Source organism: Somniosus microcephalus, chromosome 19, assembly GCF_052327205.1.
Source record: "Somniosus microcephalus isolate GS21.2 chromosome 19, FLI_Smic_1.0, whole genome shotgun sequence".
NCBI classification, from domain to species: Eukaryota; Metazoa; Chordata; class Chondrichthyes; order Squaliformes; family Somniosidae; genus Somniosus; species Somniosus microcephalus.
The window spans coordinates 60,837,226-60,851,728 of NC_141005.1; the positions used below are offsets into that span (position 1 = coordinate 60,837,226).

A 14,503-nucleotide genomic window follows, 5' to 3' on the forward strand; every position below is an offset into this window, starting at 1 on the left:
CATAAGTTCTTGCCAAATTTGTCTACAATACTACACCCACTGAACACCCTACTGCAAACTGGGGGGCAATGGAAGTGGAGTGACGAATGTAGACGAGCTTTCCAGAAGAGCAAAACACTAATCACATCGAAAGAGGTATTGGCCCATTACAACCCAGCATTACCAATTCGGTTGGCATGTGATGCGTCACCCTACGGCATTGGAGCGGTGCTGTCGCACAAATTCTCGGACGGCTCAGAGAGGCCAATAGCCTTTGCGTCACGATCATTAACCTCAGCCGAGCGTAACTACGCCCAGATTGACAGGGAGGCCCTCAGCCTAGTGTGGGGAGTGAAAAAGTTCAATCACTATCTGCACGGGCAGAAATTCACCTTGCTGACTGATCACCAGCCTCTGGTCTCCATTTTTAATCCGAAGAAGGGCGTTCCGGTGATGACTGCGCAACGACTACAAAGATGGTCACTTTTTCTAGGGGCGCACCACTATGAGATTGAATATAAGGGCACGAAACAGCATGGAAATGCTGATGGGCTATCACGCCTGCCACTGCCTACTGCGGAGGAAGCACCAGCAGTGGATCCTGTCAAAATATTCCATTCGACTATAGTTGAATACCTACCGGTAACCAACGCTTGTATCGAAAAGGAAACCCGAAATGACCAGACACTGTCTCGGGTATATGATTTGACGGGGAAGGGATGGCCAGCACATGGCGATTCACTGTTGCCAGCATTCTCGACAAGGAGAGAACAGCTGTCAGTGTGCCGGGGGACCTTGATGTGTGGATCCAGAGTGGTAATTCCACCCAAGTTAAGGGATAGAGTGCTCAATGAGCTTCATGAGGGTCATCTGGGAGGGGTAAAAATGAAGAGCCTAGCCAGGGCTTGTGTGTGGTGGCTGGGAATCGATAAACAAATCGAGGACCTGACCAAGAGCTGCTCAGGATGCCAGAAAGTCCAAAATGCACCACCACAGGCCCCTCTACACCCATGGGAGTGGCCCTCATCTCCATGGCAACGGGTGCATATTGATTTTGCTGGTCCATTCATGGACTCAATGTTTTTAATAGCCGTGGATGCGCACTCAAAATGGCCTGAGGTCATCAAAATGTCCTCCACCACCACGGAGAAAACTATTGCAGTCCTACGGACCATTTTTGCCAGGAATGGCTTGCCAGAACAGATTTGCTCCGACAACGGACCACAGTTTGTGTCCGAAGAGTTCCGGAGGTTCTTGAAAAAGAATGGGGTAAGGCATTACACATCCGCCCCGTATCATCCAGCCACAAATGGATTGGCTGAGAGGTTCGTACAAACCTTTAAGAAGGCAATAAAGGCTATGTACAATGACAACATTCCGCTGCAGCACAAGGTGGACAATTTCCTGTTTGCCTACCGGAATGCGACACATGCAGTCACCAACCAGGCCCCAGCCATGATGTTCTTTAACCGAAGGTTAAGATCTCGCCTGGATTTGCTCAGACCAAACGTACGAAGAGATGTTGAGAGTAAGCAATTCCAGCACATCCATGAGAAGCCAACAAGGAGCTTCAATGTAGGGCAACCAGTCTTGGCCCGCAACTACCGAACAGAAAAATGGCAGCCAGGAACGATATGCACACGGCAGGGCCCACTAATGTACACAGTGGACGTTGGGGAGAGCATCGCGAGACGCCATGCTGACCAGATCCTAGAGTCACAGGAACAAGTCAACCCCATGCCTCGCCCATACGTACCTGGTGATGAACCCGACGTACAGGTCGCATCTACCCCAGAAACAGTAGCATCGGAAGCTGATGAACCAACCGACGACAGGGGGCCAGAATCGCCTCCGCACCAAGAGCAAGACACTCGGGAAAGGCGCTATCCAGAAAGGATCAGGAAGCCTCCCCAAAGACTGAATATATAAATAGACTATTTTCAGCTAATGTTGCATGTTAAAAGTGTTAATTGTAATTAGTTTGATATTTAATTGTTAAATGAGTGTTATGGTACTGTTAATCTAAAAAATGAAGGAATTGTAATGTATATACCTTTAAGGGGGGGAACTATCTTTTACAGTTCATGTATACTGCAGTACCGGCAGTGACCACACCTGTATATAGCACTGAGTAGTAATCTGTACAGACCAGTTCCAGTGTGAGCCACATTGAGTAAACACCTGTTGTACCGTTCTCCTGCAGTCTGTGTCTTATTATACACGGACACAACACCCCCTCTTAATTAATCCCTTTGTCCTCCTTTGCTGAATCCTAAACTGCTCCCAATCCTCAGGTTTGCTGCTTTTTCTGGCCAAATTATATGTCCTCTCCTTGAATCTTATGCTATCCCTAATTTCCCTTGTTAGCCATGGTTGAGTCACCTTTTTTGTTTTATTTTTATGCTAAACAGGGATGAACAAATTCTGTAGTTCATCCATGCGATCTTTAAATGTTTGCCATTGCCTATCCACAGTCAACCCTTTAAGTAACGTTCCCCAATCCATCCTAGTCAACTCGTGCCTCATACCATCGTAGTTTCCTTTATTTAAATTCAGGACCCTAGTCTGAGTCAACTACTTCACTCTCCATCTTAATGAAGAATTATATTATATTATGATCGCTCCTCCCGAAGGGGTCTCGCACAAGAAGATTGCTAATTAATCCTTTCTCATTACATAATACCCAGTCTAAGATGGCCTGATCTCTAGTTGGTTCCTTGACATATTGGTCCAGGAAACCATCCCATATACACTCTAGGAATTCCTCCTCCACAGTATTGTTACTAATTTGGTTAGCCCAATCTATATGTAGATTAAAGTCACCCATGATAACTGCTGTGCCCTAATTTCCCGTTTAATGCCAGCCCCAACCTCAGCATTCCTGTTTGGGGGTCTGTATACAACTCCCACTAATGTTTTCTGCCCCTTGGTATTTCTCAGCTCTGCCCATACAGATTCCACATCATCAGAGCTAATATCCTTCCTTACTATTGCGTTAATCTCCTCTTTAACCAGCAATGCGACCCCACCTCCTTTTCCTTTTTGCCTGTCCTTCCTGAATATTGAATACCCCTGGATGTTGATTTCCCAGCCTTGGTCACCCTGGAGCCATGTCTCCGTAATCCCAATTATATCATATCCGTTTACATCTATTTGCGCAGCTAATTCATCCACCTTATTACAAATGCTCCTCGCATTAAGACACAAAGCCTTCAGGCTTGTTTTTTTAACACTCTTAGTCCTTTTAGAATTATTATTTACTGTAGCCCTGTTTGATTTACACCCTTGATTTCTCTGCCTTCCACTTTTCTCCTTTTAAAGTCTGTTTACTTATACGAATTATACTTATTTTTGTATTTAATATCCTGTCTGCATGTTTTAAAATTACATATTCAGCCCTTATAGAATCATGGAATAGTACAGCACAGAAGTAGGCCATTCAGCCCATCAGGTCTGCACCGGCTCTTTCGAAGAGCAATCCAGTTAGTCCTACTTCCCTGCTCTTTCCCCATATCCCTGCAATTTTTTCTCCTTCAAGTATTTATCCAATTCCCTTTTGAAGGCTACTACTGAATCTGTATCCACCACCCCATCAGGTAGTGCATTCCAAATGCTAAACACTTGTTGCATAAAAAAGCTTTTCCTCATGTCGTAACAAGATGAAGTGATTAAATTAAATGGCTTAATAATTAAAAAACTAATACTGTACCCCTATTGAGTTAAGAAAAAAATGGGGAACAAAGGGAGCGAGTGAAGAAGACAATGTGGGGCAGGCAGAGCTCGGTGAGTGAGTGATGAAGTCCATGGAATGTGGGTGAGAAAATGGAGTGAGGGCGAGGAGAGAGAATAAATGAGCAGAAGTATTGGAGCAGGAAGTTGGAAGCCCAGAGTTCACATGGGAAACTGACAGGAGAGGAGTGGTTATCTGAGCAGCAGCCTTATATGGGGATGATAATTGACCGAGTACGGCCTGTAAGTCAGGAGAACGGACTTGAGAGCATGAGACAGCTGGGTTGGAGCTGTAGACAAGTGACAAAGTGTGGCATTTGGGGCTTCTATGGGGTAGGTAGGAGAGAGACAACACAACACAGGGACAGCTGAGGCCATGTGATGGTTTCTGGATGTTTTACTTTGGTTTCTTGATTATGTTGCATCAGTCTCACAATACAATCATACTCTTTGTACATTGTGATGCAGGCTGGCCACATAGTAGCTCATGGCAGTTCTGAGATAGTTGTTTGGATCAGGATGTCGGGCCCTGGCCAGGCAGTAAAGTAGTGCTGAAGGGTGTTTCCGAGGTCAGGGATGTTCAAAAGGCCTGGTTTGGTGTACAGGGGTGGCCACGAGGGGGGACAAGGAAGAGCGTCTCTTCATGAGCTCATGTGGGAGGAGACAATTTTTAAATTTAATTGAGAAAGAAGCAAGTGAATTAGGAAAGTGGGGGCAAAAGTAGGTCAGAGAAAGGAAACTCTTCCAAGACCTTGGGGGTGTTGGCAGTTTGTGATGCTGTGGACAGGAGTGGTTGGAATAAGAAAGACTTACATTTATATAGTGCCTTTCACGACCTTAGGACATCCTAAAGTGCTTTACAGCCAATGAAGTACTTTTGAAGTGTAGTCACTGTTGTAACGTAGGAAACGCAGCAGCAGCAGCACGCTCCCACAAACAGTAACGTGATAATGACCAGATAATCTGTTTATAGTGATGTTGATTGAGGGATAAATATTGGCCAGGACACCAGGGAAAACTCCCCTGCTCTTAGAAATAGTGCCATGGGATCTTTTACGTCCACCTGAGAGAGCAGACTGGTTTAACGTCTTCATCCAAAAGACAGCACCTCGACAGTGCAGCACTGGTGTGTCAGCCGAGATTTTTGTGCTCAAGTCTCTGGAGTGGGACTTGAACCCATAACCTTCTGACTCAGAGACAATAGTACTACCAACTGAGCCACAGCTGACAGACGGTGGGACGGGCAAGTGAAAGTGTGGGGTTTTTTTCTAAATTGTTGAATTTGTTTACTCTCGAGGCAATTCTATTTCAGGATTATTTTTTGTTGGAAAATTAAGGGAGAAAGTTGTGTGCAATATATTGGTCAATAATGAAAGTAGAAAATAACCAATTGGAAAAATGAAACAAAAAGGGATTAAGCACTTGACCAATGAAGAAAAAAAACTGCCAGTCTGACACACACAAAATCTATCTTTTTAAAGCTGTGGGTGTGTATGTAATATTCTATGATTGTAGTTCTGTTACGAGCCTCCAAAGCTGCTTGGTTAATGCCAACTACAAACCAGACTACTGAGGTAAATTTTCATTTGTCATTATAGCTCACCACTGCATCTGTGGCATTTTATCTACTCTCCCTGGCTTATGCTTTCTCCAAGTTCCCTTCCTCTGCTTAGTGTTCTAGTTTTCCTCTGTTCCCTCCTTTCCACGACTGTCGTGAATGCTCCAGCCCCCACTCTCCACTCCTGCACCCCGTTCGCAATACCATGGCTGATAGCCTCAGGCCCGAAAGCTCTCACTCACTGAAGCTGGAACTGCAAGCAACACTGTGGACATTCCCTGGTTTTATTCTAAAGATAAATAGGACCTTAGATTTCTCAATATTAAAAGTCATGTAATTAATCTGTGATTCATTGGCTAAGCCTCCACAGATCTCTCTATTTTTATTCCTTTCCTCTGCACATACTGATTTCTCACACTAAATCTGGCATCATTTTTAATAGCTTCATCAAGATTATTTTTAAATACTATAAACAAGACCGAGGAGTGACTTCTGGTGCACTCCACTGGTCATGGCTATCCAGTTAGAACTATTCGCATTGACCACCTTTGTGCGGAACGAAATCAAATGTTTTTTGGAAGTCAAGGGGGCTGTGTAGGATAGTGGTAGAGTGCCAACCTTCAACAGAGTGCCATTATCCTACACAGCTTCTTCAATGGAAGACTTAAGTCTCTGAGGACTTTCAACCTCATATGCCTCCTGTTCTTTAGGAGGGCCAGTATTCTACAGCTATACCATCATGCCCCTCTATTGGAATCACTATTGTTTCTAACAAAGGTGAAGACTGAGATCAATAGATTTTTGTTAGGTAAGGGTATCAAGGGATGTGGAGCTAAGGTGGGTAAACAGAATTGAGGTACAAATCAGTCAAAATCTAATTGAATAGTGGAGCAGGCTCAAGGAGCTGAATGGCCTATTCCTGTTCTATGTTCCTATCTATTACTCTAGTGCCTAATTACCAACAGTAAGAGATCAATTAATATTTGGAAAGCCTAATATGACCCAGACCCAAGTGCACACCAGAATGTAGAATATGGATTCTACTTGGGTAGGATTCTGTATTTTCACTGTACAGAGACCAAGATAGTAAACTTTAGTTCAAATCATTTGCATTTATATAATGTATTTCACATCCTCGGGCCATCCCAAAGCACTTCACGGTCAATGAATTACTTATGGTTATGGAGGCAAACGCAACAGCCAATTTGATGAATAACCAGTTAATTGTTTTGATGGTACTGTTTCTGGAATAGATGCTGGCCAGGAAAAAGTGCCATGGAACCTTTTATGTCTACCTAAACAGACACCTGATGCACACTTCTGTATTAGACTTGCACGTCATGGTAACTGGTTCTGGTTTTCAAGCAAGATAAATTCTATCCGAGGCATGGAGAATGGCAGCATTTTTATAGAGTGTGTTCTCTGCATTAGTTCCCCTTCTTATACATGTACTCCACTCATGTTCTCGCTGTTAGTTCCCTTTATACACATATACTTCACTCCTCTATAGAGCATGATCTTGTCATTAGTTCCCCTTATACACATACTCCACTCCTCTATAGACCATGTTCTTGCCGTTAGTTCCCCTTATACACATATACTTCACTCCTCCTCACCTGCAAGTCCTTGTTATGGCTCTGTCGCTCTGCCATCAGCACTCGGTCCTGAAGGTCCTCAATCGTGCTCTGCAACAGTTCATTCTCCTCGATCATGGCACTGATGCGTCGCTCCAGTTCACGTTTTCTCTCTGTAAGCACCTTTATCTGAGATCAGGAGGTTAAATTAGGCATTAGAATGCTGCACAACACAGCACAGTGACAGTATGGAGACAGAAAGTGGGCTCAGGCAAAGGTGGTGTGGCAAATGAGGATAGGAAAGTAACAGGGCAGGGAAGGCAAGATTAGGATTCGCAATGCACATAGCATTTGCAACAAGGTGGATGAGTTAATGGCACAAATTGAAGTAAATGGGTATGATGTAATTGCCATTACAGCGACATAGTTGCAGGGTAACCAAAGCTGGGAACTGAATGTTCCAGGGTACTCAACATTTAGGAAGGACAGACAAAAAGGAAAAGGAGGTGGCGTAGAGCTGTTAATAAGGGATAAGATTGGTACGGTAGAGATAAAAGATCTTGGCTCGGCAGATCGTGATGTAGAACTGGAATCAGTTTGGGTGGAGCTAAGAAACAGCAAAGGGCGGAAAACATTGGTGGGAGTTGTGTATAGGCCACCAAACAGTAGTGGTAATGTAGGGCACAGTATCAATCAAGAAATTAGAAACAAGGGCAATACGGTAATCATGGGGGACTTTAATCTACATATTAAATGGGCAAATCAAATTACCACTAATGGTGTGGAGGACGAATTCTTGGAATGCATGCGCGATGGTTTCCTGGATCAGTATGTGGAGGAACCAACCAGGGAACAGGCTATTCTGGATCTGGTACTGTGTAATGAGAAAGGGCTAATCAATAATCTTGTGGTAAAGGGGCCTTTAGGGACAAGTGACCATAATATGATTGAATTTTATATTAAGTTTGAGAGCGATGTGGTCTTCAATCTAAACAGAGGAAACTACAAGGATATGAGGGACAAGTTGGCCATGGTAGATTGGGAGACTACACTAAAAGGTATGAAGGTGGACATACAATGGCTAACATTCAAGGAAATAATGCATAATTTGCAACAAACATATATTCCTCTAGGGCATAAAATTCCAAAAGGAAAAGTGATCCAACCATGGCTAACAAAAGAAATTAAAGCTAGTATTAAGTCAAAGGAGGAAGCTTATAAAGTTGCCAGAAAAAGCAGTCAGCCTGAGGATTGGGATCTTTTTAGAAGTCAGCAAAGGGGGACCAAGAAATTGATAAAGAAAGGGAAAATGGAATATGAGCACAAATTAGCAAAAAATATAAAAACGGATTGTAAAAGCTTCTATAGGTATGTGAAAAGGAAAAGACTGGCGAAGGTAAATGTAGGTCCTTGACAGTCAGAGACGGGAGAATTTATAATGGGGAATGAGGAAATGGCAGAGAAATTAAATAAATACTTTGTTTCTGTCTTCACGGAGGAAGACACAAAAAACCTCCCAGAAATACGAGAAAACCAAGGGTGTGGCGAGAATGAGGAACTTAAAGAAATTATTATTATTAGTAAAAAAACAGTACTAGCAAAATTAATGGGACTAAAAGTCGATAAATCTCAAGGACCGGATGACCTACATCCTAGGGTTTTGAAAGAAGTGGCCATTGGAGATAGTGGACGCATTGGTTGTCATCTTCCAAAATTCTATAGATTCTGAAATGGTTCCTGTAGATTGGAGGATAGCAAATGTAACCCCGCTATTTAAGAAAGGAGGGAGAGAGAAAACAAGGAACTACAGACCGGTTAGCCTCACATCAGTAGTTGGGAAAATGCTGGAATCTATTATAAAGGATGCAATAACTGGGCACTTAGAAACCAATAGTAAGATTGGGCAGAGTTAACATGGATTTATGAAAGGGAAATCCTGTTTGACAAACCTATTGAAGTTCTTTGAGGCTGTAACTAGTGGAGTAGACAAAGGGGAACCAGTAGATGTGATGTATTTGGATTTTCAGAAGGCCTTCGATAAAGGTCCCACACAAGAGGTTGGTGAACAAAATTAGGGCACATGGAATTGGGGGTAATATACCAGCATGGACTGAGAATTGGTTAACAGACAGAAAACAAAGAGTAGGGATAAACAAATCTTTTTCAGGATGGCAGGCTGTGACTAGTGAGGCACCGCAAGGATCGGTGCTTGAGCCCCAGCTATTCACAATCTATATCAATGATTTGGATGAAGGGACTAAATGCAACATTTCCAAATTTGCTGATGATACAAAGCTAGGTGGCAGTGTCAGTTGTAAAGAGGACGTGAAGAGGCTTCAAGGGGATCTCGACAGGCTCAGTGAGTGGGCGAGAACATGGCAGATGGATTATAATGTGGATAAATGTGAAGTTATCCACTTTGGTAGAAAAAACAGAAAGGGAGAGTATTTCCTAAATGGTGAAAGATTGGGGCATGCAGATGCTCAAAGGGACCTTGGTGTCCTTGTACATGAGTCACTGAAAGTGAATGTGCAGGTGCAGCAAGCCATTAGGAAGGCAAATGGTATGCTGGCCTTCATTACAAGAGGATTTGAGTACATGAGTAAAGAAGTCTTACTCCAATTATATACAGCCTTGGTGAGACCACACCTGGAGTACAGTGTACAATTTTGGTCTCCTTACCTAAGGAAGGATATACTTGCCATAGAGGGAGTGCAACGAAGGTTCACGAGATTGATTCCTGGGATGGCGGGACTGTCGTATGAGAAGAGATTGAGTAAACTAGGCCTGTATTCTCTTGAATTTAGAAGAATGAGAGGGGATCTCATTGAAGCATACAAAATGATTACAGGGCTTGATAGGGTGGATGCTGGAGAATGTTTCCCTTGGGTGGAGAGTCCAGAGCCAGGGGCCACAGCTTCAGGATAAAGGGTAGGCCATTCAGGACTGAGATGAGAAGAAATGTCTTCACACAGAGGGTGGTGAATCTCTGGAATTCTCTACCCCAGAGGGCTGTGGAGGCTCAGTCATTGGGTATATTCAAAACAGAAGTCGATAGATTTCGGACTAGTAAGGGCATCAAGGGATATGGCGATAGGGCCGGTGAATGCAGTTGAGGCAGAAGATCAGCCATGATCTCATTGAATGGCGGAGCAGGCTCGAAGGGCCTACTCCTGCACCTATTTCTTATGTTCGTATGTTCTTATGTAAAAAATCAAATGGGGAAGAGGTAAGGTCAGGGGGAAGGCAAGATAGACAAGAAATGACAGGCAATGGAGTTGAAGGGAACATCGGCCAGCCAGAGCCCGAGTACTCAAAACCCCAAAAGACACAATAGGAGCTCCCAACCATCCAACAGCACGACTAGATGCAATCAGAGAAGCTTCAGCTGTATACGGAGAGGATGGGATGGTTACTGTGCAGGCAGAATTATAAGTTACTGTATTTGTGTTCAGAGGGGCAGCAGGTCACCGAATCCAGTGATGGGGATAAAGGATTTGGTTACAGTAATGAAGAATGACTGACAAATGTAAAAGAATCAGGTAGAAAGTATTCTTTACTTACTTCTAGAATCTGCTGCTCCACATCACCCCCACAGACAAAAGGAAAGGGAAAAAAACAGAAAATTTAACAGTAATGAGGAGAATCTTTTAATATTTTGGAGACGTGTGTTCATCAAGATGAGAGAAGAAACATTCTTCTGCTTTTTGCCCCTAGTGTGAGCATCTCGCATTTCTAGCTTATATTCCAATAATGTGATTATGCAGATACATATGTTGCAGAGCTAGAGGCTGCTCACATTCACTATGCAATAGGGATCCTGCTGAGTCTTATCCATTGTACCAGAGCGGCTGTTCCCACATCTCACATTACAGGGGAACCCATTAATGTACACTCAGATCCTATACACCAGGGATCCTGCTCACGGTCACATCCCACAAATGAGGGAGACCATTCCAACATACATCCCCCACCACACTACAGAACCCTGCACACTCACACATACATTCATACACCACACCAGACAGCCCTCTCATGCACTCACCCTGTACATGGCAGGGAGGACACCCTCTCTCCATACACATGCATGCACACGCACTAACTAAACAAGAGGGAGCCCAAGACACATTCATACTCCACACATAAAAGCGAGCCCACTAATCCTCATATACCAGAAGGTTCAATGACACATCCTCATACTGCTCTCATCCACACCAAAAACAGCATGTTGCCTGATCAGGCTAACATGCAGTACAGATCTTCCAGGTCTGTAAAGTTCAGCTACTCAGTGGTTCAGAACATTTAGCTGGTGAGCAACTCAGCAACATAGACCTGAAAAATGCTACGTTTAAGGTCCAGTCTGTGTTGAGTTTGCTGATCTCAACTGGTATAGGTATGCTACAAGTGATCTCAATGTTATTATATTAGAGATGGTACAAAGTGGTGAAGACTTCCATTCCTGATCACTACCTAGCTACTCCTATTGGAAGTGTGTGTGGATGTTGGGTGAGAATAAGTTCAGGCTCAGATGTGGTGCATTTTGCAGTTGAATAACTGCTGTATCTCACCATCAAGCTCATGTGTGAAGAGTGGCCACTAACAGCAGCGAGCCTTCATATACCATGAGTCATTTCACACCCACACATATTAACTATGGAAGGCTTAACTTAACTTTATTAACTTAAACTCAGTCCACCCCTATACAGTGATCCCCTTATACAATCTTACCCATCACACCACATTGCCTCCCTCGTAGATTGAAACCTCACTTACACGACAGGCAACCTTGTATACCCAAACTCATTATGGTGGAAGCAGAACTCTATCATGCCGCAAATAGGAAAAATAATTGCATTACAGTATTTTTAAAATAGACAGATGAATGCAATTTAAAGATGGTTGGGTGGCTGCATTTTTACAAGTTTTTTGCCTTTATGGGAGAATGAAAATATAATATATGAAGCTGTCTAGATAGATAAGAACATAAGAAATAGGAGCAGGAGTAGGCCATTTGGCCCCTTGAGCCTGCTCCGCCATTTAATGAGATCATGGCTGATCTGATCCTGGGCTCAGCTCCATTTCCCTGCCCGCTCCCCATAACCCATCACTCCCTTATTGTTCAAAAATCCGTCTATCTCCACCCTAATGACCCAGCCGCCACATCTCTCTGGGGCAGAGAATTCCACAGATTTACGACCCTCAGAAGAAATTCCTCCTCATCTCAGTTTTAAATGGGCGACCCCTTATTCTGAAACTATGCCTCTAATTCAAGATTCCCCCACGAGGGGAAACATCTTCTCTGCATCTACCCTGTCGAGCCCCCTCAGTACCTTATATGTTTCAATAAGATCACCTCTCATTCTTCTAAACTCCAATGAGTATAGGCCCAACCTGCTCAATCTTTCTTAAGTTAACCCCTTCATCTCAGGAATCAACCTCGTGAACCTTCTCTGAACTGCCTCCAATGCAAGTATATCCCTCCTTAAATAAGGAGACCAAAACTGTACGCAGTACTCCAGGTGTGGTCTCACCAATACCCTGTACAGTTGTAGCAGGACGTCCCTGCTTTTATACTCCAACCCCCTTGCAATAAAGGCCAACATTCCATTTGCCTTCCTGATTCATTGCTGTACCTGCATGCTAACTTTTTTTGGATTCATGCACAAGGACCCCCAGGTCCCTCTGTACTGCAGCATTTTGTAATCTCTCTCCATTTAAATAATAATTTGCTTTTTTATTTTTCTTACCAAAGTGGATAACCTCACACTTTCCCACATTATACTCCATCTGCCAGATATTTGCCCACTCACTTAACCTGTCCATCTCCCTTTGCAGATTGTGTGTGTCATCTTCACAACTTGCTTTCCCACCTATTTTGTAACATCAGCAAATTTGGCTACATTACACTCAGTCCCTTCATCCAGGTCATTAATATAGATTGTAAATAGTTGAACCCCAGCACTGATCCCTGTGGCACCCCACTAGTTACTGTTTGCCAAATGGAAATTACCCATTTATCCCGACTCTCTGTTTTCTATTAGTTAGCCAACCCTCTATCCATGCTAATATATTACCCCCAACCCCATGAGCTCTTATCTTGTGCAGTAACCTTTTATGTGGCACCTTATCAAATGCCTTCTGGAAATCCAAATACACCACATCCACTGGTTCCCCTTTATTCTCAAAGAACTCCAGCAAATTTGTCAAACATGATTTCACTTTCATAAAACCATGCTGACTCTGTTTGACTGTATTATGATTTTCTAAATGTCCTGCTACTGCTTCCTTAATAATGGACTCCAGCATTTTCCCAATGACAGATGTTAGGCTAACTGGTCTATAGTTTCCTGCTTTCTGTCTCCCTCCCTTCTTAAATAGGGGCGGTTTTCCAATCCATTGGGACCTCTCCAGAATCCAGGGAATTTTGGTAGATTGCAACCAATGCATCCACTATCTCTGCAGCCACTTCTTTTAAGACCCTAGGATGCAGACCATCAGGTCCAGGGGACTTGTCCACCTTTAGTCCCATTATTTTACCGAGTACTTTTTTTTCCAGTGATAGTGATTGTTTAAGTTCCCCCCTCCCTATAGCCCCTTGATTATGTATTATTGGGAAGGTTTTAGTGTCTTCTACCGTGAAGACCGATACAAAATATTTGTTCAAAGTCTCTGCCATTTCCCTGTTCCCCATTATTAATTTCCCAGTCTCATCCTCTCAGGGACCAAATTTTACTTTAGCTTCTGATATGTCTTCCTTTTTCCTCAACCGAGGATTTCCCTCCACAGTGGTTGACACGGCCCTTGACCGTATCTGTTCTATCTCCCTCACCCCTGCCCCTCCCTCCCGGAACCACGACAGAGTTCCCTTTGTCCTCACCTTTCACCCCACCAGCCTCCACATCAACGGATCATCGTCCGCCATTTCCGCCACCTCCAGCGTGATCCCACCACCAAACGCATCTTCCCCATATTTAGTAGGGACCGCTCCCTCCGAGACACCCTTGCCCACTCCGCTATCACCCCCAACACCCCTTCCCCCGGCACCTTCCCATGCAAGCACAGGAGATGCAACATATGCCCTTATACCTCCCCCCTTCCCACTGTCCAGGGCCCAAAACACCCCTTCCAGGTGAAACAGCGATTTACTTATAATTCTCGCAATCTAGTATACTGTATTCGCTGCTCACGATGTGGTCTCCTCTACATTGGGGAGACCAAATGCAGATTGGGTGACCACTTTGCGGAACACCTCCGTTCAGTCCGTAAGGGGGACCCCGAGCTTCCAGTTGCCTGTCATTTTAATTCACCGCTCCATTCCCACTCAGACCTCATCGTCCTCGGCCTCTTGCATTGTTCCACGTAAGCTCGAGGAACAGCACCTCATCTTTCGATTAGGCACTTTACAGCCTTCCGGACTCAACATAGAGTTCAATAATTTTAGATCATAACCTCGGCCCCTATATTATATATCTTTTTTTCTTCTCCCCCACATGGCAGCTGTCTTTCATTCTGCCAGCACAATTTACACTTCATCTAGAGCCATCCTTTGTTTCTTAACCTGTTCCATTACCATCTCCTTTTGCCTTGAATATCTCTTAATCTCTCCCGCCTTCCATCCTATCTCAGACCTTCCCTTTTGTTCTTTCATCCCCTCCCCTCTTTC

The 14,503-nt window shown here is 43.9% G+C and overlaps 1 protein-coding gene and 1 long non-coding RNA gene across 2 annotated transcripts in view; one reads left to right on the top strand and one right to left on the bottom strand.

Moving 5' to 3' along the window:
- LOC147104517 (uncharacterized) overlaps positions 1-14,503 on the top strand; it is a 111,867-nt gene that overhangs the window by 50,046 nt on the left and 47,318 nt on the right. The gene's annotated exons all lie outside the window — the stretch shown is intronic.
- LOC147104518 (BICD family-like cargo adapter 1) overlaps positions 1-14,503 on the bottom strand; it is a 103,430-nt gene that overhangs the window by 46,333 nt on the left and 42,594 nt on the right. The window contains exon 4 of the mRNA XM_085961878.1: positions 6,883-7,029. Within this exon, the coding sequence (XP_085818004.1) occupies positions 6,883-7,029 (147 nt within the window). The remainder of the gene's footprint in view (positions 1-6,882; positions 7,030-14,503) is intronic.